The sequence below is a fragment of the Canis lupus genome, chromosome 20 (genome assembly GCF_011100685.1).
Source record: "Canis lupus familiaris isolate Mischka breed German Shepherd chromosome 20, alternate assembly UU_Cfam_GSD_1.0, whole genome shotgun sequence".
Lineage (NCBI taxonomy): Eukaryota > Metazoa > Chordata > Mammalia > Carnivora > Canidae > Canis > Canis lupus.
This window is the reverse complement of record NC_049241.1, coordinates 40,408,608-40,436,326: the sequence shown is the minus strand read 5'-3', so window position 1 is coordinate 40,436,326 and position 27,719 is coordinate 40,408,608. Positions and strand designations below refer to the sequence as shown.

At 47.7% G+C, this 27,719-nt stretch overlaps 3 protein-coding genes across 14 annotated transcripts in view; 2 read left to right on the top strand and 1 right to left on the bottom strand.

The window, feature by feature from the left end:
- The first annotated feature begins 960 nt into the window (after nt 1-960).
- On the top strand, nt 961-6,064 carry KLHDC8B (kelch domain containing 8B). Of its 3 annotated transcripts, none has more exons than XM_038566450.1 (6): nt 964-1,334; nt 2,273-2,781; nt 3,864-4,028; nt 4,368-4,592; nt 4,691-4,792; nt 5,207-6,064. In XM_038566450.1, exons 2-6 carry the CDS (start codon nt 2,406-2,408, stop codon nt 5,401-5,403), a joined length of 1,065 nt encoding a protein of 354 aa, XP_038422378.1. In that variant the 5' UTR covers nt 964-1,334; nt 2,273-2,405; the 3' UTR covers nt 5,404-6,064. The 3 variants fall into 3 exon arrangements, with proteins under 3 accessions (XP_038422380.1, XP_038422378.1, XP_038422379.1); XM_038566451.1 differs by lacking the exon at nt 964-1,334 and adding an exon at nt 1,406-1,805; XM_038566452.1 differs by lacking the exon at nt 3,864-4,028 and having other exon boundaries at nt 961-1,334.
- Nucleotides 6,065-6,830: 766 nt separating this feature from the next.
- Nucleotides 6,831-16,082, bottom strand: C20H3orf84 (chromosome 20 C3orf84 homolog). Of its 5 annotated transcripts, none has more exons than XM_038566457.1 (4): nt 15,933-16,082; nt 14,095-14,208; nt 7,618-7,674; nt 6,831-7,240 (listed from the first exon to the last, which is right to left on the bottom strand). In XM_038566457.1, the coding sequence occupies exons 1-4, from the start codon at nt 15,957-15,959 to the stop codon at nt 6,833-6,835; spliced, it is 606 nt and encodes a 201-aa protein (XP_038422385.1). In that variant the 5' UTR covers nt 15,960-16,082; the 3' UTR covers nt 6,831-6,832. The 5 variants fall into 5 exon arrangements, with proteins under 5 accessions (XP_038422385.1, XP_038422386.1, XP_038422387.1 ...); XM_038566458.1 differs by having other exon boundaries at nt 6,831-7,237; XM_038566459.1 differs by having other exon boundaries at nt 6,831-7,216.
- A 5,739-nt stretch (nt 16,083-21,821) lies between these two features.
- The window catches only part of IHO1 (interactor of HORMAD1 1), a 42,606-nt gene continuing 36,708 nt past the window's right edge, over nt 21,822-27,719 (top strand). Inside the window, exons 1-4 of one of the 6 annotated variants that reach the window (XM_038566445.1) lie at nt 22,079-22,245; nt 22,818-22,906; nt 23,237-23,272; nt 26,456-26,528. The gene's annotated coding sequence lies outside the window, so the exon portion shown is untranslated. Of the gene's footprint in view, nt 21,868-22,078; nt 22,246-22,324; nt 23,273-26,455; nt 26,529-27,719 lie in introns of those variants that run through there. The other 5 variants (XM_038566442.1, XM_038566444.1, XM_038566447.1 and 2 more) reach the window with 5 other exon arrangements.

Genomic DNA, 27,719 nt, shown 5'->3' with positions numbered 1-27,719 from the left:
GCTCTCAATCCATGACTGTTGGAGATTTGAGAATGAATTCTTCAAGCAACCTTTGCTCTGGGAAGGAACCCAGCAAGATTGGCCCCAGTTGCCCACAGTGGTAACTTGCTTAATGACACAGCCTTAACTTAACTGGCTGCTTTCTCTTTTTGCCACTCCTCTGCTGGTGCTTCCTGGCTTCACTTCCCACATTAACTGTGTGTACTGATATCTTTGTCTCCAGAAGTGCTTCTGAGGAAAATGAGACACACACTGTCCATGAAAGAGGGACAAGATAGTGGCAAGCACAGACAACCACAAGGATTTCTTCTAGGTGACCACTAACCTGCACAAATGGTCCGGCAGCTCACAGACTTAGCCAATACTCTGAATGCCCAGAAGATAGGCTGGGCCAGGGTCTGGGTTTGAAATAGATACTCTGTCACACCAACTTGCTCTCGCCTGGTCCCAGAGTTGGCTATAGACAGGCCTAGGACCCTGGATATGAACAATTACAAAATGTCTTGGGTCCGGGAGTAGCCCAGGCCTCAGGCCCTACAGAGTGACTTGTCTGGGGAGGTCCCCTGGCCTCTGACTCTTGAAGCTCATTCCTTGCTCAGAGCTACCCTGCCTGCAAACTTCCCCCACCCAGGCCTGTGGAAGGGCCTGTCAAGCACTGAGGCCGGCACTGTCCGCTCCTCCATCCCATGCTAGCCTCAATGTCCACGGTAAGACCTATTCTGCACCTTGCTGCGTTCCTGGGGAAGTGCGACCCAGCCGTCGCCCCCACCAGAGGCCCAAGCCACGCCCCAAGTGGCCTCCAGGGGGCGCCGCCGCAAAGCCAGTCTTTGGGCTCCCACAAACTCGCTGCCGGTGGGCGGGCGCCCGCCCCTCAAGCCAGCTGGTTCTGCAGGCCCGCCCCCTGCCGCCACCCCCTACTCCTCACCCGCCCCCCCCACGCGGGTGCTCCTAGGCTGGGTCCCGCTCTGAGCGCTCCCCCACCATACACGTGTTGTGTTGCTCACTGCTGCCTCATTTCTCGCCTCGCCCAAGGTCGGACCCTAAATTCTGGGCAGGCCCAGCGTCCACATGTCCGTCTGTCTGTTTACAGGTTTGCCTGTGACTATGGGTCGACGCGCCCTGTTCCGGCCACGGCAGGTGCAGGGTTAAGGCAGGGGGAGATTTTCCCGTGTCGAGGGGGGGACGAGGGGCGGACCCGGTCCAGCCCCGCCCCGCGCCGAACCAAGCCGGAGCCCCGCCGGAGCCCCGCCGAAGCCTGGCCTCAGCCCCAGCCAGAGCCGGCACGGACCCGGAACGGCGGACCCCGCGCCCCGGCGGCGCCGGAGCCCCGGCCGGTGAGTCCCGCAGGAGCCGCGCTCAGGGGAAGTTTGGGGCGCGGGGCGCAGAGCCCTAAGTGCGTTCGCCTGGACCCGCCCCCCGCCTCCCGCGAGCTCGAAGTTTGGGGCCAGGAGGCCATCACGCCAAGGGTCCCAGGAGCGTGGCCCCCACGGGAAAGGAGAGGCTGAGGAACTTGGGGATCTGCTGTGCGGGTACTTGGAAGTCCAGCTGCTCATTCCTACTGGAAACGCCCTGGACTATAGGAGTCTAGAGTCATATGCTCATGGGATCCAAAAAACACCCCCTCCCTACTTCTGGACACCAAGGAGACTGGCCTCTGGGAACCTGGCAGGGCAAACCCCTTAGACCCGAAGAGGGAATGTGGGACCCTGGCGTCCAACTCCTCCCCTCCCAGTCTCAAACGCTCTGATCTTGGCCTTTTGCTGCTGGGAATGGATGATCTCTATGGACTGGCCCCCAAAAGGGTTGTAAGTATACCCTGGAGTCTGATCCCTGGCTGCCCAGGGCACCCTGGAAGGCAGTAAGAGGCGGGTATAGTAGGACTCTATTCATGCAGAGCACCAGATGAGGATTGTCAAGAGGAAGAGAAGGGGGCCAGGGTGGAGTGTCCTATCCTGGTCAACTTACTACCCACCTAAGACCTAGATTTGAAGTGGGGAGGGATGTTGGGTGTTCTTAGGTGAGGGCAGGGTTTGGGAGGAGAATCCCTCATGCCCCATAGGAAGGGGAGAAGTTGCCGGAGTATCTGGGAATCCACTCTCTTTCCCACCCAGGAAGGCCTCTCAGTGGTGTGCTAGCCAGCAGCGGTGGGTCCTCCCTGTGCCTTGCCCACAACTGATTTTGCGCCAGTCCTGCCCTTAGCTACAGACTGCTCACCTGTACCCCGAGGGACTGGTTAGGGGCCCTGACCCTTTGTTTTCCCTCTCTCCTCCAGGTGAAGGCAAGGTCCCTGAACTGCTCAGACACTCCCTGTAGCCCTGGTAGAGTCAAGATGAGGCCCCATCATGCTCCTCAGTGAGGCCTGCAGCCTGAGCAGATAGTATGGCCTGCCACTGGAGGTGAACAGCATGGCTACAGGAGGTGGCCGGGCCTTTGCTTGGCAGGTGTTCCCACCCATGCCCACCTGCCGGGTGTATGGTACAGTGGCATACCAGGATGGGCACCTGCTAGTGCTGGGGGGCTGTGGCCGGGCTGGCCTGCCCCTGGACACTGCCGAGACACTGGATATGGCCTCACATACATGGCTTGCACTGGCACCCCTGCCCACTGCCCGGGCTGGTGCGGCTGCTGTGGTGCTGGGCAAGCAGGTGCTAGTGGTGGGCGGTGTGAATGAGGGTCAGAGCCCTGTAGCTGCCGTGGAGGCCTTCCTGGCTGATGAGGGCCGCTGGGAGCGTCGGGCCACCCTCCCTCAGGCAGCCATGGGGGTTGCAACTGTGGAGAGAGGTGAGTGGCCTTAAGGGAGTCCCTCAGGTGCCCAACACCCTCCATTCTTTTCTGACGTGGTCCCTTACCCTCAGAAATTGGACAAGAGCTGTAAATTTTGTCTGAGTGCCCTGGACACAGCTATGACTCTTGTAAAGACCCCTTCCTACCTAGCTCTGAGCTGAGCTAGCAGCAGTCTTAACTGCCCTTTCCTGCAGTGAAGTGGGAGGCAGAGCCCAGGCTGGCCTCCAGCATGATGGGAGGCCCTAACCACCTCCCTGCCCATTCCTCTTCTCTAAGAGATAAGGAGGGGTAGCCCAATGACTCTCAGGGTTATAAATAGTCTAGGGGAGGGAGAAGGGAGCAGGGCCTTGGCTCAGAGCCCAGTAAGTGCTTAGACTCCCTCCCCCCTCTTCCTTCCATGTACACATTTACCAGGGAGTCTGAGATGGGAAGGCCAAGCTGGCCTGGGGATAGTTGCCATGGAAGCCTTCAGCTGACTGACCCATTTCCCCAAGGCCCCCAGACATGCCCCCAGCTGACCTGGAGGGTGTAACAGGGCCAGAACTTACCCTAATGAAAGGATGGAATACAGAGGTGCTGGCAGGGCTTCTGGGCAGCAGGCTTGCAGCCAGCACCTCCATCCTACAATCCTCAGCCCCTCTCCTAGCCCCCAGCTGATCCCCAGAGCTCCCTCCCTTGTCTGAATTCCATGCTTAACAGATCCCCATATGTCCCTCCCTGGCTTAATCCATCATCCACCCTCCTTTCCCTAGGGGAGCCCCCACCTTGTGGCCTCCAGGTCTGACCACCAGTCCTGCTTAGATGCCAGACTTGGTTGCCATAGCATCTCCAGGGAGACAGAGATGGATTATAATTAGATCATCTGCCTCCTGCTCTTCACTTTTAGGGGCCCTGGCCAGAGCAGGAATCCTAGCTCTCCCAGCCTCCACCCCAGGAAGGAAGGAGGGTTTCTTTGCTGCTTGGGAGGGGTACTACAAACGTGTGGGTCCCTAGCCACCCCCAGGCCTGACCAGGGCAGCTCTCAGGATAGGGTGCCCTGGCAGGCTGAGGTACACTCTGAATCACTCTTTTCTATGCAGATGGTATGGTGTATGCCCTGGGGGGAATGGGCCCAGACACGGCCCCCCAGGCCCAAGTTCGGGTGTATGAGCCCCGACGGGACTGCTGGCTTTCGCTACCCTCCATGCCCACACCCTGCTACGGGGCTTCTACTTTCCTGCACGGGAACAAGATCTATGTCCTGGGTAAGGGTCTGGGGGATGTGGGAAAGAGGCTCGAAGTGCAGAAGCACCTATCCCCATAGGTTGGCTGGGATCAGGTTTAGCCTGAGACGGCAGGACAAGAGAAACTTTGAGTGAGCCAGGCTTGCTTGGAGGTTCTGACCTTTAGTGGCCCTCCTAGGGCTGGAAAACCAAACCCCAGTGCCTAAGGATTGGCAAGGTAGGTGATCCATGCTCTGGTGCACACAGCTGGGTATGGGTGGCTAGGCTGGGCGGTGGTGAAGGCTTAGCAACCTGGTGAAGGAGGAGCCTGCCAGGCTTCCCAGGCTCCTTCCCAGGTTGCTTCCCCAATTCCATTGGCAGGGGGCCGCCAGGGAAAGCTCCCAGTGACTGCTTTTGAGGCCTTTGATCTGGAGGCATGTACCTGGACCCGGCACCCAAGCCTGCCCAGCCGCCGGGCCTTTGCTGGCTGTGCCATGGCGGAAGGCAATGTCTTTAGCCTGGGTGGCCTGCAGCAGCCTGGGCCGCACAATTTCTACTCTCGCCCACACTTTGTCAACACTGTGGAGATGTTCGACCTGGAACATGGTGAGCAGTGGCTAGCCTGGGCTGTCCTCCCACTTCCCATGGGATGGAGGGGCACAGGGTGTGTTGTGGGGCTGGATCTGACCTCCCCTTTGTTGCAGGGTCCTGGACCAAGCTGCCCCGCAGCCTACGCATGAGGGATAAGAGAGCCGACTTTGTGGTTGGCTCCCTTGGGGGCCACATCATGGCCATCGGAGGCCTTGGTGAGTATCTCTGGGGAGCCCAATACAGGAAGGAAAAACCCCAAGCAGGAGTCATCACCTCTTGCCCTTCTTCAGGCACTCCAGGGATCAGGGCTTTGTGAGCTTCCCTTTTCAATCCGTTACACAGATCGGGTATAGTCTGCATAGCCTAACTCTTGGGGTATCCCTCAGCACCTGACTGATGGGTTCTGTACCAGCAAGGGCCTAGGAAACAGAAACAGGACAAGTGACCATTGAATGAATGGACAAATACAAATCTAAAGAAATGAACAAATGATGAATGGGGGCAATAAGTAGCAAGGCACTGGTAGCCCATCTTGGGGTGATGCCTACTCGGCCATCTTTGGGCTTAGCAAGCATGAGTTGGAGCCCCTGCGGCCTGTGCCTTTTACAACTTCTGTCTCCTTCCTGCAGGAAACCAGCCATGCCCTCTGGGCTCTGTGGAGGGCTTCAGCCTTGCCCGGCGACGCTGGGAGGCCCTACCCACCATGCCCACAGCCCGCTGCTCCTGTTCTAGTCTGCAGGCTGGGTCTCGGCTGTTTGTCATTGGGGGTGTGGCCCAGGGTCCCAGCCAAGCTGTGGAGGCTCTGTGTTTGCGTGATGGGGTGTGAATGCCTGATGGGATGTGTCAACTGGAGCAACGCAGTGCCAGAGGCAAATATCTGTGGCTCCTTTTGCTGCTGTAGAAGGTCACTGTGGCTCTGTGGGATGAGGAGGCACAGGGGCAGGCACTTGAGGCAAATGTATCAAAGAGTGAGAGGACTTTGTCTTTAGTGCAGGACACATATGCTTATACCCACCTTTATCCCCATTCATTCATGGATCATGCCTAGCTCCACACTTGCTCTGGAACTACTGGGCCCTCTGTCCAACCGGAAAGTGGGAGGATTGGAGAGCTGGCCTCATGCCCCACAGGATTAGTGCCTACCTGGAGTTGACCAGGCTCACCCCCATGGCTCTTCCTGAGAAATCCTAGCTGTCAGTCTGCCTTGAAGGCCTCTGTGGCCCCAGGCAAGTTCAGAGAGGTCACGGGACACAGAGGAAATAGAGGGTGGATATAGAGACCCTCCAGAGGACCCGGGGAATATTGGCTTTGGGCCCATTACACTGTTGACTGTGTGATCTTGAGCAAGTCATTTCACCTCTCTGTGCCTCAGCATCCTCATCTGTAAATGGGGATCTCTGAAACCTTCCTGCCCTACCTACCTCACAGGGCTGTTGTGAGGACCCAGGAAGTTCAGATGTGAAAGTAAAAGTGCTGCTAAAATGTGGTGTATGGCCCTCAGTGTGGACTCATGTGTTGCCCCTGTAGCTAGCTGCTTGCTCTCCTTCAGGGGCCTACACTCTCCCAGGGATGAGGGTCCAGAGTAGCCTTTTGGATCTGGCTTCTGCCCCCAAAGTGTTCTGGTGTTTCAGCCCCCACCTAAGCCTTAGCTTCTCTTTTGGTGATATGACTGCTGCCCTCTGCTGTCTTGGGGGTTAGAGGGCACTCAAAGGCAGCCAGAGAAGAGCTCAGAAAACTACAACAAAGCACCACGGGATCAGGATGAGTGAATACCAGATCTGTGTCATGCAGCATCTCCTCAAAGTCTTTGCTTACTTCCATAGGGAGGGGTGGTCTAGTGGGGGCTGTGGCCAGGGCAGTCCCCCACTGTCCCGCATTAGACAGAACTGCATGGCCTCCCACCAGACCCCTAGAGGCATGATAGCTTCCTGGAGAAATCAAAGCTGCCAGCCTCCTCCTCCAGTCTTTGCTGCTCGCTAGTAGGGCCCACTGACTCTGCTTTCCCTGCAGCCACAAGAGTGCAAGGGTCTAACATCTGGGTTTACTGCAGAAATGGATTTTGGGTCCCAGAACTGATCTGCTGCAGCCACGGTAACCCTCCTGAACCCGTAACCTCCTGCAGGCTTTATCCCTTCTTGCTCAGTGGCAGGGTTCCCACGGCAGCATCTCCCCTGCCCAGCACAGAGGTGCCATGGGCCTTACTGCTCTGAAGCTTCTAAGACCACTTGGACTGCAAGCACAGACAGACCACTGTGTCATTCGTCTTTGTTTAATGCTCTGGACCAGTTTAGACATTCAGAGACCCCAGCATGAAGGTAATGCTGCAGCAGCTTGGGTCTTGGGATCCCTGGGAGGTCAGGCAGTGTGTCGGTGACTGACCCCATGTTGTTGCCACAGTAGCCACCCCGGGATGGCTGGCAGAAGTTCTGCTGGTAGGTGGTGCTGGTACGGGGAGGCTGTATCTGCACAAAGTGGACAAGACGCTGAGGGAAGTCACTGACTCCTGGGCCTGACTGGAAATTGGCCTGGTAGGAGGATTCAAGAGGCCGCTGCTGGCTCAACTCCAGCTCACAGGGTGCCCAGCGCAGGAAGGTGTGCCGTTGCCACAGGCGGTCTAGGTCCTTCCGCCTTCCGATTCCCTGCAGCAGACAGTAGGGGCCCTCCTCAACAATATGGGCGCTTGGCCCACAGTCCTGGTACCAACCACCTCTTTGGTCCCTCCCCAACCCAAGCCTAGTTGGTTATGCTTGGCTCCCCTGGCCTGTACCCCAGCCTCTTGGGCCTGCCTCCCCAGCCATGCCTTATATTCCAGCATGAAGCCTCCAGAAAGTCAGTGACCCCTAGGATATTTGTGCATTGTCAGGCAAGCTAGTGAATGAAATCAAAGCAGAGGTACCACCTCTGTTTGGGGAATGGACTGTTTCCCAGATGAGAGAGGTTGCCAGGAGTCCTCCCTCCCCACAGTGTCTTATCCCCTCCACCCTACCTCAGCTTCAACCTAGGCTAGGGCCCTACCCACTCTCCTTTCTTCAGCACTCACTTTGTCGAAAGACGTACGGTTGTCATGCTTGGAGAAGAAGTGTCGCTGCACTGGCTCCTTTAAAGACAGAAAGAAGATGAATGGGGAAAAATGATGCTCACCTGCCCTTAAAGATCTTGCCTCAGAACCTATAATGGAGGGGAGGTGCCAGGAGGAGCCACTACCCCTAAACTGCTAAACTTGCCAAAATCCTGAAAGAGCAGTTACAAATTAAGCAATGCCTCACTCCTAGGACGTCTCATGCTGGCATTTGCCTCCAAAGCAGAAGTCTCTTAGGGCTGCTGATTGAGGAAGGGATTGAGGCATCTTCTAAGATATCCGTCCATCTAGAGGGCAGTGGTTCAAGTTTCATGTCAGGCCCTTTAACTCTAGATTGTCCAGCACCAGGCTTTGGTTCTCTCCGCCCTTCTCTCCACATTTAGTCCTTCATCAACAACCCAAACTCTTGGCCCTAAGTTCCACCTGGAAACTGCCGTTTGTCTTTCTAGCTTGAGCTCTCTCCTGAACTCCAGACTCAATAGCCAACAGCCTACATATCTCCTTGTAAATGTCTTACAGGCATCTCCAAACACTTGACTGAGCTCTGGATCATTCCCCAATCCTACCTGTTCACAGCCTTCTCCAGGTCAGATGCTGGTAGATAGATCCTGCCAAACAGCTTGGAGTCCCCTTGATTCTTTTCTTTCATACCCTATATCCAATGTGTCAAAAAAAATCCTGTTGATTACTCCTTCAATATGTGCCTGGGATTGGTCCACTCCTCAACATGTCCACTGCTTTCCCTGTTCCAAGAGCCACCTTCTTCTCTTGCTTGAATTATTGCAAGAGCTTCCTACCTGGTTCCCTGCTTCCAAACTTTCCCCTCCGGTTTATTGTCCTCTTAGCAGGAATAATTCTTCTGATACGCAGATCAGATCACTTCCCTTGTTTGCTGAGAATCCACAATAGTTCCTCATGTTTATAAAAGCCAAAATCATCATAGTGGTCCATGAGACGCACGCAATATTGATCTCTCCATTACCTGGAACCACCCTGGCATCCAGCTCCTCAAACACACCAGCAATTCCCACTTTGGGCCTTTGCACCACCTTTGCCTTCTGTCTGGGACTCTGCAGTCCTGCAGCTGGCTGTAGGACTCCCCCTCACTTCCCTCTTTAAAGGGCTTCTTCGAGCACTGACACTAGCAGTGCCATCATCCCAATGCTGCATTTTTCACATGGCATACTGTGTGACTACATAGTATGATGTTGCTTAGTGTCTAAGGCTCCTGACTAGAACATAAGCTCCTTGTGGGCAAAGGTTATTATCTGTCTTGCTCACCTTTGTAACTCCAACACTGAGCCCAGTGCCTGAGAAAATACGTGTTTGCTATTTAATTAATGAGTAGGGTTCAGAAAGTCCCCAGAGTATTTCCTTTGGCGCAGGTGGAGCCAGAGAACCATGCCCTATCCCCAGGCAGAGAAAGACCACCTCCCAGGCCCCTAGACCTCAATAGGAATCTTAGGAATCTCTCCCAGGACCATCCACCTTGCCTTTGTGCCTGGTGTCTGCCCCCAGAGTTCCCTGTCCCCAGCCATTCAGCTTCTCCTGCTGCAGACCTGAATGAAGTGTCTGATCTGATGAGGTCAGTCTTGGCTGGGTTAGGATATGTGCAATGGTTGACAACAGGTTCCTAGATAAAAGGCTGAAGCTAGCTCCATCCCAGATTCCTGAATGAGAATCTTCTGTGGTATGTGTCTTTGACAAGCTCCCCTATCAGTACCTCCTGCCTTAGACAGCTGGTGTTGGTTTCCAAATAGAATAAAAGCTCCATGAAGGTGGGAAGCCAGCCAGCCTTACCTTTCATTCCTCATAAAGCAAACTGACACGACAGGGATTAAAAACCCGGGGCCTTTTAAAAAAAAACATAGGAAAAAAATCTTCAGTATTTAGAGCTAGGCAAAGAGTTCTTTGACTTGACACCAAAAACAAGAGCAATAAAAGAAAAAATGGATAAACTGGACCTCATCAAAAAATTTTAAAGTTCTCCTCTGTGAAAGTTTGTGTAAAGAAAATGAAAAGACAAGCTGCAGACCGGGAAAAAATGTTTGCAAACCAAATATCCAATAAAGGAATAATTTCTAGACTATATAAAGAAGTCTCACAAGTCATCAGTAAAATAACAATCTAATTAGAAAATGGGCAAACAACATGAAGCCATTACACTGAAGAGGATATACATATGGCAAATAACACGTGAAAAAAAATGTTTGCCACCATCATTAAACATTAGGGAAATGCAAATTAAAATCACAATGAGATATCATGACCTACTTATCAGAATGGCTAAAAACAGACAACATCAAATTTTGGGAGAATGCAGAGAAAACAGATCACTCATACTTTGCTGATGAGAATGTAAAATGGTACAATCATTCTAGAAAACCATTTGACAGTATCTTCTAAAAACTAAACATACAACTACCATATGATCTAGCAGTTGCACTCCTGGGCATTTATGCCAAAGAAATGAAAACATATGTTCACCCAAAAACCTGTAGCAGCTCTATTTGTGAGAGCCAAAAACTGGAATCAGCTCAGATATGTTTTAATAGGTGAGTGGTTACACAAACTGGTATATACATGCCATAAAATACTACTTAGCAATGAAGAGGAATGAGCCATGAACAACTGGGATGAATCTCTAGGAAATTATGCTGAGTAAGAAAAGCCAATTTCCAAAGATTGTATACTGTATCATTCCATTTGTATAACATTTTTGAAATGACAAAATTTTAAAAAGGGGCGATCCCTGGGTGGCTCAGCAGTTTGGCGCCTGCCTTCAGCCCAGGGCATGATCCTGGAGTCCCGGGATCGAGTTCCGTGTTGGGCTCCTTGTGTGGAGCCTGCTTCTCCATCTGCCTGTCTCTCTCTCTCTTTCTGTGTCTCTCATGAGTGAATGAATATAATCTTCAAAAAAAATGTTTAGAAAGGGAGAAGAGGCTGGTGGTTGCCAAGGATTAGAGACAGAGAAAGGGTGAAGTAGCAGGAAGCTGGTGGGTATGGTCATAAAAAGGCACTGTCAGGGATAGTTGGCGATGTTGGCCAGTATCTTTTTTTTTTTTTTTTTTTTTTTATGTTGGCCAGTATCTTAACTGAGGTGATGGATACACAAACCTACATAGGTAATAAAATTTTATAGATCTTAATACACACACAAATGAGTATAAGCAAAACTAGAAATCTGAGATAAGTGGATTGCATTAATGTCAATGTCCTGGTTGCAATATTATTCTATAGTTTTTCAAAATGTTATTATTGGGGAAAACAGGGAAAAGTATAGAAGGGATCTCTATTATTTCTCACAAGTTATGAATTTATAGTCCTTTCAATAAAAATTTCAATAATCCTAGGAGTCTGTAGCAACTTCCAATTGACTCCCAAATTTCTTCTCCAACTCTATCTTTTGCTAAAGAATTGTACATAGCCTTAGAATGTGGATGCCACTATTGTTGGAGGCAGTTCTGACTCCGAAAACACTCTCCCTCTCCCTCTCCCTCTCCCTCTCCCTCTCCCTCTCTCTCTATATATATATTATCTCCCCTACTTCTGTTCCTGTGGGACAGATTGAGAGGATGTTCCAGTCTTTAGAATGACAGCTGCCACTGGGCCACTACAAACAACCAGCAGGAAGTCCTGTTTGCCTCTTGTCCTTGCAATGGGAATATAATATATACTATATATATAAATATATATATATATATAATATATATTCCCATTACTTATATATATATAAGTAATGGGACCTGGGTATATAAACTGACTCTGTGCTTGTGCCTTCAACACTTTCACAGTGGTTTTCTGCTCCTCAGTAAGGAAAGTGTGCTTGATATGGTCATAGATACACTTAACATATATGGAACTACCATATGCCCTGCTGATGTGTTGTTTGTTTGTTTGTTTTGTTTGTTTTAGACAACCTCATAAGAACTTTAGGTCTCACAACACAAACTTCTTGAAGTCCTCCTGGTCATATGCCACATGCGGATTTTGGTGCTTTCCCAACCTAGTTGGTATAAAGGTACACAATTCTATTACCAGGAGCTTAGGATAGCTTAGTTTGTTAGAGGCTGTATGATAGGATGGCCTATGATTGTATGTCAGATTCTGGGTCCTTCTGAATGCCTTTAGACACCATCCCCGGAAAAGAGAAACTCACTATTACAGTGGCAGAATAATGTATTGACTCATACTGACTCAAGTTTTGTTCCCACAATAGTGAGAGCCTGGTGGGAAGTGCAGTCATTTCCTTCCACCCAGGCAGTTCTGAGTATTCTTTTCCCTGGGGAGAATTTCACCTGCATCTTGGTTTCTAGGGCTTCTTTTCCATTGAGGTGGTAAAACCCATGGTCTCTGAGCAGGTGGGGCTTGGGCTGGGGTTCCAGTTAAAGAGGCCTTGGAGGAAAGGTAGATTTCTGGGGGGTTGGCAGCAGTAGTTGCATGGGGGAAGGCTATAAGGGCCCCTGTGAAGGCTGAGCATTTCACAGTCAGTAGGGTGCTGAGTAAGGAACCCCTGTGACACACTGAGGTATGGAGGGGTAGGGCAGGGAGGGACACAACAATCATGGCACCATCAAGGAAGGACCCATTCCAAACCATGAGTCCCTGGGACTCTTGTCTGACCTTAAGAACAAACAGGACCAGAATTACATGTCCTAAGAGTTAGGCATGTGAAGGCTAGAAATAAATTAATCTGGCCTAGAAGAGAAAAAGAAAAAGAAGAAAAGAGAATTTTTTTTGCATCTTAATGACACAGGCAAAATTTCTACTTGCCCCAAACTAAGAGAAGTGTTATCACGTATTGAAAAGGTTTTCAACAATAATAGATGCAAGCAGCTGGCTGAAACCTGGTATCTCTCAGCTAATAGGAAAATAAAATGTGCACCTTCACCAAGCAGTCCCACTAATTGAAAAAGCTTTAGGCATAGAGCCACCAGACTTGGCATTTATACAATCAGCCTAAGACACATAGATTATGCTCTTTGGGGCTGCTAGTAATGCTAGTAAATGCTTTATGTAGCAAGTCTTCAATTAAAACATGTCCCAAAACATGTTCCCTACTTCTGTTCCTGGGGGACAGATTGAGAGGATGTTGCAGTCTTTAGAATGACAGCTGCCACTGGGCTACTACAAACACCCAGCAGGAAGCCCCGTCTGCCTCTGTCTCTGCACTACCCAGGTTCCATTACTCTCAAGGGAAGGTGGCCCCAGAAGAGCAGTCTGGAGTTGCATTTGGACCTGGCTCATCTGTAGGCAGTGTCAGGAAGCCCTTCCAACTGAGAATTCTAAGGAAATTCAGGCATGGTAGCCTCTAGGAGCCTGTTCTTGACCTGGGAAAATAAGTCAGGGAGAATTCAGATGGCAGATCAAGTAGGATCTGGGCAAGTAGAGGCTGGGAAGTAAGAAGCTGCAGTGGGCAGAGCATGTTCCAGACACTCCTCTAGGTCCCCTTCCATGTTCTCCACCCTGCTGTTGCCCAGGGGGCTGGTCTGAGTGCATTTTTCACCAGGCTGCCTTCCCTCTGGCCACTGGAAAACTCTGGGAGGAGATGGAGGGAAGGAAAGAGATGTTTTTTTTTTTTTTTAACTCCTTCCCAGACTAGCCCCCAGCTGTCTGTGTCTCTCTACCCAAAATCACCACTCTTCTCTGGGTGGTTCTCTCCACACCTCCCTCTCCTTTTGGGTTCTAGGATCCATACCTTCCCCTGTCCCTTCAGTGACAGCTTGGTTGTTACCAACCTATGATACCACCTTTACCTGAGGCCCTCACATCCACTCCTTTGCATGTGCATTCTACTGAGTTCTCCTGTTTTGAGTAAGCTTTTTACCGTTAGAACCTCAACTGCTGCTCAGTGCCCCCTCTTTGTCTCCACTAGAAGCAGTAGAGGGTCTGGGCCCTGCATTCTCTCCTGTTCTCTGGAAGCCTTTTTCTAGCCACTTCTGCCATCACTCCTTTCCAGTCCCCCTTGGCTATGCATGTGGGTGGGTACCTAGACACTTTATATTCTGCTTCCCTTACCAGTGAAGGTCTCCTGAGCCCCTTGGACTACAAGGCTGACTGTGAATTAGACCATAGGTTTCCATGACATCAAGGAATCTGAGCTTGAGAGCCATTGTTGGCAAAACTGAAGGCTTACTTTCTGGGTTCTGGAAGCTCTCTCCCCATGGCCACCTACCCAAACTGGGCCCTGACCCTCCTTTCACCTAAAAGGAGCATTGAGAAAGACTGTTCAGCTTGGTACTAGCTCTTTTCCACCCTTTCTGTAGGGGGAAGACCTGCCATTTCAGGGAAGAGCGGCCAGGCCACATGCATTTCCTGAGGATAAGCTGGCTTTGGCTGTCAGTCCAGCAGTGGTAGTTCTGGGGATGATGCTTTTGGGGTCCAAAAGCAGCAGAAACTGGTCCAGCCACCCCAGCTGCCCCCAGGGCTGCCTTGTACCTGACATCGCTGCAGGAACACTGCTGGAGGCTGGGGCTTGGCTGCAAGGCGGTATTCTTGAGCACTTTCACTCTTGAATTGACCTCTGTAGTGCCCATAGAAGCCAGTGTTGTGCTATAATAAGGCAGGCATGAGGATGAATCCCTCCCAAACCCTGACCCTGAGTCTCAGACCCATAGGGTCCCCAGGCCAGAAGCCTCTCCTGGGAGCTACTGACAGAATAAAAAGAATCTGAGGAGAGGGATACCTGTCTCCCATCCATCATTAGAACAGCTAGCCTTGGCTATGCTGGCCCACCTGGGAGAGCTATGTGTGTGTAGAGAAAGGGTATATGTTTTTTCTTTTCTCTTCTTTCCTTTATTCCATCCTTCCCCCCTCTTTCTTTCATTAGGCCTTAACATAAGCTGGGGAGACAACAGTGAAAGGACGGAAATATCCTGGCCCTTGTGAACTTTCTGGTGAGGGAATCAGACACAGGAAATAGAGTCAGGGAAGAAATAACCTGATGACTAGATCAAGAATGACAGGGAACAGGGATAGCCCCTCATGACAATGAGGGTGGGACCTGAACATGAAGAGTCAGCTGTGTGAGGAATAGCAGAGCATTCTATGTGATGGGAACCGAAAGAGCAAAGGTTCCAAGGCCAGAAAGAGAGAGATATGTTGGAAGAACAGAAAAGAACTAAAATCCTTATGACTAAAGGATTATGAGCAAACTAGTCAGTTAAGATCAGGGAGGGGCAGGGCCCACACAAGTTTAAGAATACGGATTCTCTTCTAAGACCAAAGGGAGACTTTTTGGCAGGGGAGGGGACCAGACAGGTTCTGAGCTGGGATTATTCAGAGCACTGAGAAGTTTTGATAACAGGGACACTGGCTGGTGATAGGATCCTTCCCTGGAGGTTGAATGAATCCATTTTAGGCATCTATTGACAAAGTCATGAACACCTGTTTGCCACATACTTTGCTATTCTGGGGCAAGAAGGATGCCCTCTGAAACTGGAGCACCTAAGCAAGAAATAAGCTTTTCAAAAGAAGTACTTTACCAACAGTATACCTTCTGGAGAGAATTTCAGAGACAGGGACTGGCAAAAGACAGAAATGAGCATGTATCAGGGTTCTAAGAAGGAGCTGTACTGTGTGGATATCATTAGATGGATACCTTGTGGACAACAGCCATGTCTAGCCAGGGAACTCCTAGAGCTGAACTCTTTGTCCTGAGAGTTCCCTGGAAAGGAAGGGTGTATCTGGTCCTCCATGATTATAGCCCAGTGAAGAAAGATGCTGTCCCAAGTTCAGCCTCTGGCCATCATAGCAGGTTCCTATATATGACTGAGAAGCCTTTTATCTTCTCATCCCACTGACGGTTTGGGTTGCCCAGCTTGTCTGACCATCTTTCTACTATCTGTTGAATGTGCTCTCTATGCAATTTAGTTCAATATTATTTACTAGGCTGCCTTTACTGCATTCCAAGCAAGGGACTAGGCGTGGGATATAGAGGTGGAAAACAGTCTTTGCTCTCAAGATGTTCTGAGTATAGAGAGCAGTCAAACTTCAGAAGTTTAGGGGGACCAAGCAGAATTGGGAATAAATGGGGTGGCTAGAAGACTAGGAGGTTCAGCTGGTTAGCATGAGACCAGGACCCATGGAAAAAGACATGGCATCAGAAAGACTAAGTAGGCTCCAGGGGTGATCTTAGAATGGAAGAGGGGGCATGGGTCCTCCACCAGCCTGGATGCTGGATGAAATCTTTACTAAATTTGTTCTCATGATTCATTCAAATTTCAGGTACTACCCCAGAGCCAGGAGCCAAGATTAAATGTAAAGTGCACTCTTACCCAGGAGCCTACTAACGCACTTTGCATCTTTCCAGGAAGTAAAAAGGCAAACTTTCCTCTTGTCTTTTTGAGGCTATGTCTGAGGTAAGAGACTCTCAGTGGTCAACTTCTTGTTGCTTAGTGACAAAGGGAGTTGTGACTGCATAATGCTGCTGAGATTGTTGAGGCAGTGCCCAGCCTGCTACTCCTTTGTGCTTCCTGCTTGTTTTTACTTCAAGAGAAATCTGCTCCTTAGCATTAACAAATAGAAACATACTCCACAGTGGAGTGTAATGAACTCACAGTCAATGAAATATCAAAGAACATTTTATTTTATTATTTTTAAAAGAGATTTTATTTATTTATTCATGAGAGACACAGAGATAGAGGCAGAGACACAGGCAGAGAGAGAAGTAGGCTCCTTGCAGGGAACCCAATGTGGGACTCGATCCCGGGACTCCAGAATCACCCCCCGGGCTGAAGGCATGCGCTCAACAGCTGAGCCACCCAGGCGTCCCTTAAGAACATTTTAGAGGCAAATCCTGCATTTTTAAATTGTGTAACCAGGCAGCCTGGGTGGCTCAGCGATTGAGCACTGCCTTCAGCCCAGGGCCTGATCCTGGAGACCTGGGATTGATTCCTGTGTCGGGTTCCCTGCATGGAGCCTGCTTCTGTCTCTGTCTCTCTCTCTCTCTGTCTGTGTCTCTCATGAATAAATAAAAAAAAATCTTTAGGGATCCCTGGGTGGCGCAGCGGTTTGGTGCCTGCCTTTGGCCCAGGGCGTGATCCTGGAGACCCAGGATCGAATCCCACGTAGGGCTCCCAGTGCATGGAGCCTGCTTCTCCCTCTGCCTGTGTCTCTGCCTCTCTCTCTCTCTCTCTGTGACTATCATAAATAAATAAAAATTAAAAAAAAAATCTTTAGAAGAAAGCATTCCACAGAGTCAGAAGAAATGTTAAAAGGGTTGATGGTTCTTAAGATAAAATTGCTGCTTCAGGGGATGCCTGGGTGGCTCAGTGGTTGAGTGCCTGCCTTTGGCTCAGGGCGTGATCCTGGAGTCCTGGGAGTCAAGTCCCACATTGGGTTCCTGCAAGGAGCCTGCTTCTCCCTCTGCCCGTGTCTCTGCCTCTCTGTGTGTATCTCATGAATAAATAAAATCTTTAAAAATATAAAGGATAAAATTGCTGCTTCAGAATAAGGTTCTGTCAACCTTTCTCTTAGGAGTCTGGCATCTGAAAACACTGGTTAGGTGACTGTTACCAGAGCCCCAGTAAAGAAGGAGAGCATAACAGAGGAGCAAAAGAAAGAGCACAAAAACATTTGACATTGTGGTTCCATTCTAAGCTACCCTTCGGCAGATTATTGTCTATCATTTGTAACACAGGGACACGAACAGTTCACCCCTTCCACTAACCAAAAGAAACTGGCAATAAGCCTCTAAAAATGTACCAATAAAAAGCTTAACAGCAGAAAACACTCAGCCCATGCTGGTGTCACTGATACAACCCTACGAGCCAGAAAACCAGCCCTACTATAGTTACCCTGAAGATCCACTCTAACATGTATTCATAGGTACAAAAAGGTCCTTGCAGCATCTGCATAGGGGAAAAACTAAGCAGCCTGAATGTTTTACCAATAGGGCAATAGGAAAGATACTTGAATTTACACACATATATATCTTTTTTTTAAAGATCTTATTTATTTATTTATCACACACACACACACACACACACAGAGGCAGAGACACAGGCAGAGGGAGAAGCAGGCTCCATGCAGGGATCCCGATGCGGGACTCAATCCCTGGTCCCCAGGATCACACCCTGGGCCAAAGACGGCGCTAAACCGCTGAGCCACCCGGGCTGCCTTGAATCTACACACACATACATATCTTAAAGATGGTGAGTCAAAAAAGTCAAATTGTAGAAAGATGCACAAAGTGTACCATTTATAAACAATGCTATATATTGTTTATGGATATAAACATATGAACTAAAAGTATAAACATGCATAGAAACGATAAACATCAAATTCAGAAAAGTCACCTGGGGAATGGTTTCAGGAAGGCAGAGTAGAGCATCAACTCTATCTGTAATGTTTTTATCTTTCAAAGCTTTATTTAGGTACAACTAACACAACAAACTGCACATATTAAGTGTGTAATTTGACACATTTTGTCCTATGTATATATGTATGAATCATAGCCATAATCAAGGTAGTAAACGTTTCCATCAACACCAAGTTTCCTTCTGCCCATTGGTAATCCTCCTCTATGGCGCTCATTGGTCTCAAGAAACCACTGGTTGACTTTCTGTCACTAAGCATTACTTTGCATTTTCTAGAATTTTGTATAAATGGAATCATTCAATATGTATTCTTTGTGTCTGATTTCTTCTATGCAGCATAATTATCTTGTGTTTTATCCATGTCACTGTGCCTATCAATCACTCATTCCTTTTTATGGCTAAGTAACTTTCCATTGTATGGATATACAAAGCTCTCCATATACGTATATGTGCACATATATATTTTTTAAATATACTTATTTTTTTAAGATTTTATTTACTCATGAGAGACAGAGAGAGAGAGGCAGAGACACAGGCAGAGGGAGAAGAAGGCTCCATGCAGGGAGCCCGACGTGGGACTCGAACCCTGGTCTCCAGGATCTCACGTCTCCAGGATTCCGCACTGGGCTGAAGGTGGCGCTAAACCGCTAAGCCACCCAGGCTGCCCTAAATATACTTTTTAAAGCAATTTTAGGTTCACAGCAAACTTGAGTGGAAGGTACAGTAATTTGTCATATACCCTCTGCCCCCTATGTGTATAACCTCTTCTGTTACCAATATCTTCCACCGGAATAGCACATTTGTTATAATTGCTGAACCTAAATTGATGCATCATTATCCGCCAAAGTCCACAGTTTACCTCGAGTTCACTCTTGCAGTTGTATATTTTATGGGTTTGGATAAATGTATACTGCAATTACATGTATGCACCATTATAGTATCATAGAGAATAGTTTTACTGCCTTAAAAATCCTCTGTGCTCCACCTATACATCTCTCCCTCCCCCCCTAACCAATGGCAACTACTAATCTTTTTACTATCTCTATAATTTTCCCTTTTCCACAATGTCATATGGTTGAAATGCTATGGTATATAGCCTTTTCAGATTGGCTTCTTTCACTTAGTAAAACATATTGAAGTTTTCTTCTATGTCTTTTCCTAGCTTGATAGCTCATTTCTTTTTAGTGCTTAATAATATTCTATTGTCTGTGGGCACCTAGGGGGCTCAGTCAGTTAAGCATCTGCCTTTGGCTTGGGTCATGGTCCCAGGGTTCTGGGTTCAAGCCCTGCGTTGGGCTCCCTGCTCAGTGGGGAGCCAGCTCTCTCCCTCTCCCTCTGCCTGCAGCTCCCCCTGCTTGTTGTGCTTTCTCTGTTAAATGAATAAATAAAATTTTAAGAAAAATATTCCATTGTCTGGATGTACCATGGTTTATTTATTCTTTCACCTACTGAAAATAATTTCTTGGTTGCTTTTTAAGATTTGGCAATTATGAAATAAAGCTGCTATAAATATCCATGTGTAGGTTTTTGTGTGGACATAAGTTTTCAGGTCCTTTTTTTTTTTTTTTAAAGATTTTATTTATTAGAGACACTGGGGGCGGGGGGCAGAGACACAGGCAGGGAGCCCAATGCGAGGCTCAATCCCGGGTCTCCAGGATCGTGCCCTGGGCCAAAGGCAGTGCTAAACCGCTGAGCCACCCAGGCTGCCCAAGTTTTCAGGTCCTTTGTGTAAATACTAAAGAGCATGATTGCTGGATCGTATAATAAGAGTATGTTTAGTTTTGTACGAAACTGCCAAACCATACTTCCAAGTATGCCAAACAATACTTCCAAGTATTTAGTATACTAAATACTACCATTTAGTATTCCCATTAACAATGAATAAGAGTTCCCTGTTGCTCCACATCCTCACCTGCATCTGTGTTATCTGTGTTCTGAATTTTAGCCATTCTCCTGTGTAGTGGTAGCTCATTGTTGTGTTATTTTAATTTACATTTCCCTAATAACATATAATGTTGGGCATCTTTTCATATGCTAATATGCCATCTGTATATCTTTTTTGGTGCAATGTGTTAAACTCTGTGTTGGCCATTTGTTTTTAGAAGGGGGAGGGGCAGAGGGAGGGAGAAACTTAAGCAGGCTCCATCCGCACCACAGAGCCTGACACAAGGCTTGATCTCACAACCCAGAGATCATGACCTGAGTCGAAATCAAGAGTAAGACACTTAATCCAATGAGTCTCCTCAGGCACTCCTGGCCCATTTTTAAATCAGGTTGTGTTCTTATTGTTGAGCTTTTTTATTTATTCATGAGACACACAGGGAGAGGCGGAGACATAGGCAGAAGGAGAAGCAGAATCCCTGTGGGGAGCCTGATATGGGACTCGATCCCCGAACTGGGATCACGACCTGAGCCAAAGGCAGACATTCAACCGCTGAGCCACCCAGGCGCCCCCTTATTGTTGAGCTTTAAGGGTTCTTTATATATTTTGGTTCTTTATCAGATGTCTTGAATCCACACACTAATCAGGTTTTTGTCCCTACTACACCACTAGTCAAGGTCACCAATAATTCTCACTCTTCATTTTCCCTGACCTAGCAGCAGCATTTGACACTGATAAAGTAGGCAGTCAGACATGAGCTGGAGGCAAAGGCTGTAATAGGTGATACATTAGAAGCCTGAAGATAAAATATCCTAACTTTGTGGCTTTTAACATCCTGGTCTTACTGCTCCCAAAACCCAGGGGTTGACATACCAAGAGCCACGGGTGCAGAACATGTGCTCTCCTCTTCAACTTCTGCCCCAGGGTGGCTCCCTAGGTTCGTTATATTTACATTGTGGTTTTGACCGCCAGTGGGGCAAGATGGCCATGGCAGTTCCACCAAGAATCTTGTAGAGTCAAAAACTCCCTCATCTAACCAGTAGGAGGAGTCCCTCAGATGATTGGAAACAACTTCTGTCAGAGACCATCCTAGCTATGACCCATAAACTATGCAAACATAAAAAGACACCTCTAACCCTGGTACTGTTCCCATCTCTGGGCCTACCAACTCTCCAATCTTAATAAACTTTTTTTTTAAAGATTATTTATTTATTTATTTATTCATGAGAGACACAGAGAGAGGCAGAGACACAGGCAGAGGGAGAAGCAGGCTCCATGCAGGGATTCCGACATGGGACTCCATCCCAGGTCTCCAGGATCAGGCCCTGAGCCAAAGGTGGACACTCAACCACTGAGCCACCCAGGCGTCCCCAATCTTAATAAACTTAATAAACTGCTTCGTGTTTGCTACCTTCCTTCCGGCTTTATTCGAGTGGGGATCCTCATGTTAGGTCTTTCGCAGGGAATCCAAGAACCAAGACCTCCATTCATTCATACCTCCATTCTCCCACTAGTAACAACATAGCTGGTCTTCTCCTCCTCTTTGAAGGACGGTCCAGGAGGCTTCCACAGCACCTATCTCTCTTGGATGTCCTCCGCTGTCTCTGACCACACCTGCTTGGGGTCTTTTGCTGCTTTTTCCTTATCTAGGTCTCTAAAGTTGTATGTCCTGGGGCTCAATATAATCTGTTTTCCACTTATTTCTTTAATTGGTGATCTCTGTTTCATTGCTTTAAAAGCCATCAGAGGCAGTTACACAGACCCCTCCTCCCTACAACCTCTACCCCTACTCACCCTGCCCTCAGATTGTCCCAGTATCCAGCAGACCGGGTACCTTGGATCATTTCTTGCCTTTGTCTCTCTACAGGTTGCCAGTTCTGTGTCCCCTTTTGACCACAGCGCCTCTCCTCCCAGTGGCTCCCCCTACCCAGCTCTTGTTAGGACCACTTGGCCCCAGCCATGGCCTAGCCCCTGGGCACTCAATCTACTCCACATGCAGCAATGTGTCAGGTAACTCCTGGGGAGGGGGTGTGGGTGGCAGCAGTCCGACTGTAGAGGTGCGCGGGTACATCTTGCGAGGTACACGTGGGCCATGCAGCGGTATGCAGTGAAAGGTAGATCACCTAGCCAGGGCAATGAACGTGCTAGTAAAACCGTTAAAGCCGTTAGAACCGTTAGAACAATCAAAGCCATTGTCTCGAGCGGCAGAGGGGGCGGGCCTTAACCGTCATTGGTCAGATCAGGCCCTAGGGGAGGGATCACGCATGCTCAGGCAACCTCCGTCGAACTAGCCTTTGAGGCGAGATCAGAGACGCCCCAGATGGGGTGCGAGCCGGGCCTCAGAGGCGGAGGCGAGAGGAGCTTGGTCAGAGAGGGCGGGGAAGAGAGGTGTGGTGAGGGGTGTGTGTGTGGGGGGGGGCGAACGTTGAGCGGAGGGGGGGCGGGGCTTTGGGGAACCACGCGAGGCTTTACGAGTAAGTTCGGGGTTTCCGGGGACCTCAAAGGAGTTTCTTGGGACGCTAGTTTGTCCGTTTGATCCTTGTTCTGGAGTTCCTAGCCATTCATTCTTTCCCTGTGACGAAAGACCACTTTGGGTCTTCAAGGAGACCTTACGTTCTGTGGTCAGCCTTGGAGAGCTGTTTTTGTCAGATTCGCGAGGTTCCACAGCCTCTCATCCCGTGTCCGGGACTAAGAGACACAAGGAAGAGAACTGATCCAGAAAGTCAGGGTGAACAGAAATCCGGGGAAACCGACTGGGATTTGCCTTTTTTTATTATTATGCAATATCCCTTGGAGACCTCTGGAAAGGGCGATGAAATGATTTAGTCTAGAAGCCCAGAACATGTCTCCTGGTTGAAAAGGGACTGAAGGTGAAAGGATGGCTGGCTGCAGGAGGCTGAGGAGGGCCTCCTGACGGCCCGCGGGGCCGCAAAGTCTGAGGGGACAGACTTTTTTTTCAGCGACCGAGTGGAGCAGTCAAAGGGGCAAGTGGAGGACCGCACAATGCTTCAGGATTCTCAGTATTGAAGACGGACGGGGTCAGATGGGGGTGAGGGGTGCTCAGTGAGACCCTTAGGATATTCTCTTCAGCCCACATGTTCCTCCCCTACCTTCAACTTTGCAAGAGCCCTTCCTATGGAGACAGTCGCAATCCTTGCATGCACTTAACCCTTTCTTCTGCCTTTTGTTTTAAGATTTATTTGGGGGTGGGGTGAACAGAGGGAGAGAATCCCCAGGTTTCCTGCTGAGCACGGAGGCTGCAAGCCTAGATCCCAGGACCCATGAGATCACCATCCCAGCTCAGACCAAGAATCCCACGCTCAATGACTGAGCCACCCAGGAGCCCCTAAACCTTTCCTCTACTTTATGCTTCTAATAGGACTGGAGGGCAAGAGGAGAATCCTGCCCTTGAAATGTATGTATTTCAGTTTTCATTTACCTAGTGTCCTGCCTAAGAATGACTACCTCTTCATTACTAGTATACCAGCATCTGCAAGGACAGCTTTAGGCAGATGGGATTTCTGCTCTCTGGGAATTTATTTATTTATAAGATTTTATATATATATAAGATTGATGTCTTATTTATAAGATTTATTTATTTATTCATGAGAGATAGAGAGGCAAAGACCTAGGCAGGGAGCCTAGGGAGCCCAATGCAGGACTTGCATCCCAGGACTCCAGGATCATGCCCTGAGCCAAAGGCAGACGCTCAACTGCTGAGCCACCCAGGTGTCCCTGCCCTCTGGGAATTTAAAAGCCTATAATAGCATGCTAATGGATAGGTGCACAAAGAACAGATAAACCTGAGGCTGAGTAGGTCAAGCCCCATGTGATCCTTACACATTGTCAAAGGTGCAACTATGAAATTCTTTTCAACGTTTATGAAACCTCTTAAGTTAGGTTTGGAATCCCCAATGCAGTTATTCTAAACCCCAAGCCACATACTGCATAAATTATTCTCCTCAGCATAAACGGAAATGGAAGATAGAGAATTTATCATCTAGATGTAATAATAGTCCTAATTAATGGTCTTGTAGTGACGTGTATAAGATTCTAAATCTAGACTAGAAGGAAGAATTTTCACATGTGTGGATGGAAGAAAAAACAGATTATCAAAGAAATAAGTAAAGAGTCAAGAATCCTATATTTACTTCAGTTCTCCTTTGTTAAAATATGTAATAAGTCTGTGGTGATCTAGGGGTTTGAAATGTAATAATTTAAAACAAATCCTATATCTTTTTAAATTTGTGGATAATTAGAAAGTTTTTCTCCATTGTCCTAATTTAGTTCTTATTAAAAAAAGAGATTTATTAGAGAGCACAAGTAAGGGGGAGGAACAGAGGGAAAAGGAAAAGCAGACTCCCTACTGAGCAAAGAGATGGGGGCATGGGGTCAGATCCTGGGACCCCATGATCATGACCTGAACCCAAGGCAGACGCTTAACTGACTGAGCCACCCAGGCACTCCTAGTTCTCATTTTTTAAAAAACTCATCTACAGTAAATATTTTCTGGACACCATTATGTGTCCAGAAAATTATTATGGAAAATTATTATTATTATTAAAATTATTATGCCAGGCACAATTCTAGATACTGAGGATATATAGTATGGAACAGAACACACAAAAATTCCTATCATCAAAGAGCTTAACATTACATTGTAGTAGGCTTGGGTGTGCATACTGAAATAGACAAAACAAGATAAATTAATAAAATATATAGTGTATTAGAATAGTGAATGATATGCCATGGAGAAAAAGTGAGGGAGAAATAGTAATTATTGAGGCATTACAATTTTGAATAGATAATTTGAGAGAACACCTGGAGGTGGTGGAGGTGGTTTGGCCTATTATGCTGATATCTGAGGGAAGAGTGAACCAAGTGGAGGAAACAGTATGGGAAAGGGACCTGAAGCTGGTTGTGTGCCCAGCAAGGGAGAACAACATTGAGGAGCCCTGCAAGAGGTGTGGAATGGAGTGTGAACTTTGGCTTGTATTTGAGTAGTGTAGGAGCAGTGGAGAGTTTGAACAAAGGGATAATATGATCTGATTTAAGGTTGGAAGAACTTTGCTTCAAAAAGAAGAATCTATAAAGTTGAAACAAGAGTAAAATCAGGGAGACCAGTTAGGAGGCCATTCGGTAATCCAAACTGGTGGCAGTAGAGTAGTGTCTGATTTAGCAAATAAAAATACAGGACACTGAGTTAAATTTGAATTTCAGGTAAATAATAGTTTTTTAGTACAATTGTGTCCTGTGCAGTATTTGGGAAGTTCAAATTTGACGGGGTATATATTTTATCTGGTAAACCTCTAGTAGAAAGAATGAGAAATGGACAGATCCTGGATAAGATTTGAAAGAGTTAGTGAGAAGAGAGTCAAAGAGGACTCATAGATTTTGGCTCAAGCAACTAGAAAGATGGAGTTGCCATTAACTGGAATAGGAAAACTATAGGTGGAGAATATTTGGGGGAAAGATGATGATCTTGGTTTTGGACATGTTGAGTTTGAGGTGCATATTTAGTCACCCAAGTAGAGCTGTCAGGTCAGCAGTTGAATATAGATGTGGGAAGGTCAGGAGAGGGGTCTGGGCTGGAGGTAACAAATCTGGGAAATGTCAGCTAATACAAGGTATTTATCCATTCACTTAATGACTTTTTATTGTGATAAAGTTCAAACTTATAGAAGTAGAAATCATTGGATAAATGAACTCTAATGTAGGTACTTATCACCTAGCTTCAATAAAAACCTGGGGCAGTCTAAACCCCTCTCTAGGTCCTCCAGTCTACATTGTTTTAAAGCAAAGCACAACCATTAGGTTATTTTAAATATTTATTTATTTTAGAGAGAGAGAGCACAAGCAGGAGGGGCAGAGAAAGAGGGAGAGAGAATCTCAAGCAGGCTCCATGCTGAGCATGGAGCCCAACTAGAGACTTGATTTCACAATCCATGAGATCATGACCTGAGCTGAAACCAAGAGTCGGGTGCTTAACCAACTGAGCCATGCTGGCACCCCCTTGCCTTTTGTGCTTTAAAAGAATATAGTAGGGCGGCCCTGGTGGCTCAGTGGTTTAGAGCCGCCTTTGGCCCAGGGCGTGATCCTAGAGACCTGGAATTGAGTCCCACGTCAGGCTCCCTGCATGAAGCCTGCTTCTCCTGCCTGTGTCTCTGCCTCTCTCTCTCTCTCTCTTATGAATAAATAAATAAAATTTTAAAAAATAATAAAAGAATATAGTCATTTAAACTATAGAATTAATCACTCTAAATTTGGTGATTACATTCCTCTGGTTCTATTTAAATACTTGTATTTTCTGCAAACTGGTCCTTAGATCTAGAAGCTTAACCAGCTTAAGTCTCTATTTTGGCAAGTATACTTACTTCTTTAGTAATGCTTGAATCTCAACAAGAAGTACTTACCAGGGCTGGTGTTTTTGTAGTGGAAAGATCAATTAAGAGGTTTTGGTATTTTCAGCATTACCTATTCATTATGCAGTTTCTTATCAGCCTTCCACCTCATGGTTTTAGCAGCTTAGATCCTTTATTTTCATTGGACCTCCAAAATGGTGATAATCTAATTCTACCATTCATTCTGTGTTTATTAGCTGGAATACATCTATAAAGAAGAACTTTCTCACGTTTATGTGGGTTACCTTGAGGTACATCTATTCTAGAAAGGTAAGATAAATGATTGATTCTTTTGTCTACCCTACCAGTTTTCAGAATAATAAGTTGGTTGCCTATCCTCCAAAGTGACTGATGAAGGTCTTTAAAAATATTATAAATTTAACAGAGGAAGCCCCTTTAGGCTCTTCAGTTATCTTTGGGCCTAGTAGTCTTTGATACCTTCCTTATTCTCTGGGACAACAAGATGTCCCAGACTCATCTTGTACATTTCCTGTCCCAGACCTGGTTCTTTTTAGATCAAAAACTGAGTATGCATTATTGGGTCATATGTCTTGGCCGTTTTCTATAAGACATTTATGTGAAACAAAATGTTCTATTTTTTTTTAAGATTATTTATTTATTTATTCATGAGAGACACAGAGAAGAGAGAGAGGCAGAGACACAGACAGAGGGAGAAGTAGGCTCCATGCAGGGAGCCTGATGTGGGACTCAATCCCCGGACTTCAGGATCATACCCTGAGCTGAAGGCGACGCTAAACTGCTGAGCCACCCAGGCTGCCCAAAATGTTCTATATTTTTAAATATTTTATTTATTTATTTGAGAGAGAAACAGAAATAGTGAGAATGTGAGCAAGGAGGAGAGGGAGAAGCAGGCTCCCCACTGAGCAGGGAGCTCACTGTGAGGCTTCATCCTAGGACCCTGGGATCATGACCTGAGCAGAAAACAGACTCAATTGACTGAGCCACCCAGGTGCTCCTTTTAAAAAATATTTTATTTATGAGAGAGAGAGAGAGAGAGAACAAAAGTATGCGGGGTGGGGGCAGGAAAAAGGCAGAAGGAGAAGAAGCAGACTCCCCTGCTGGGCAGGGAGCCAGAGGTGGAACTCAATCCCTGGACCCAGGTATCATGACCTGAGCTGAAGGCAGACACTTAACCATCTGAGCCACCGAGGCACCCTACAAAATGTTCTTTTTTTTTTAAGAGAGAATCTTTTTTTTCCTATATTTTATTTATTTATTCATGAGAGACACACACACACAGAGAGAAAGAGAGAGAGAGAGAGAGAGAGGCAGAAACACAGGCAGAGGTTGAAGCAGGCTCCATGCAGGGAGCCTGATGTGGGACTTGATCCTGGGACTCCAGGATCACACCCTGGGCCAAAGGCAGGCGCTAAATCGTTGAGCCACCCAGGGATCCCCCAAATGTTCTTTTTAAAAATTTCATGAAGTCAGGCAGCCTGA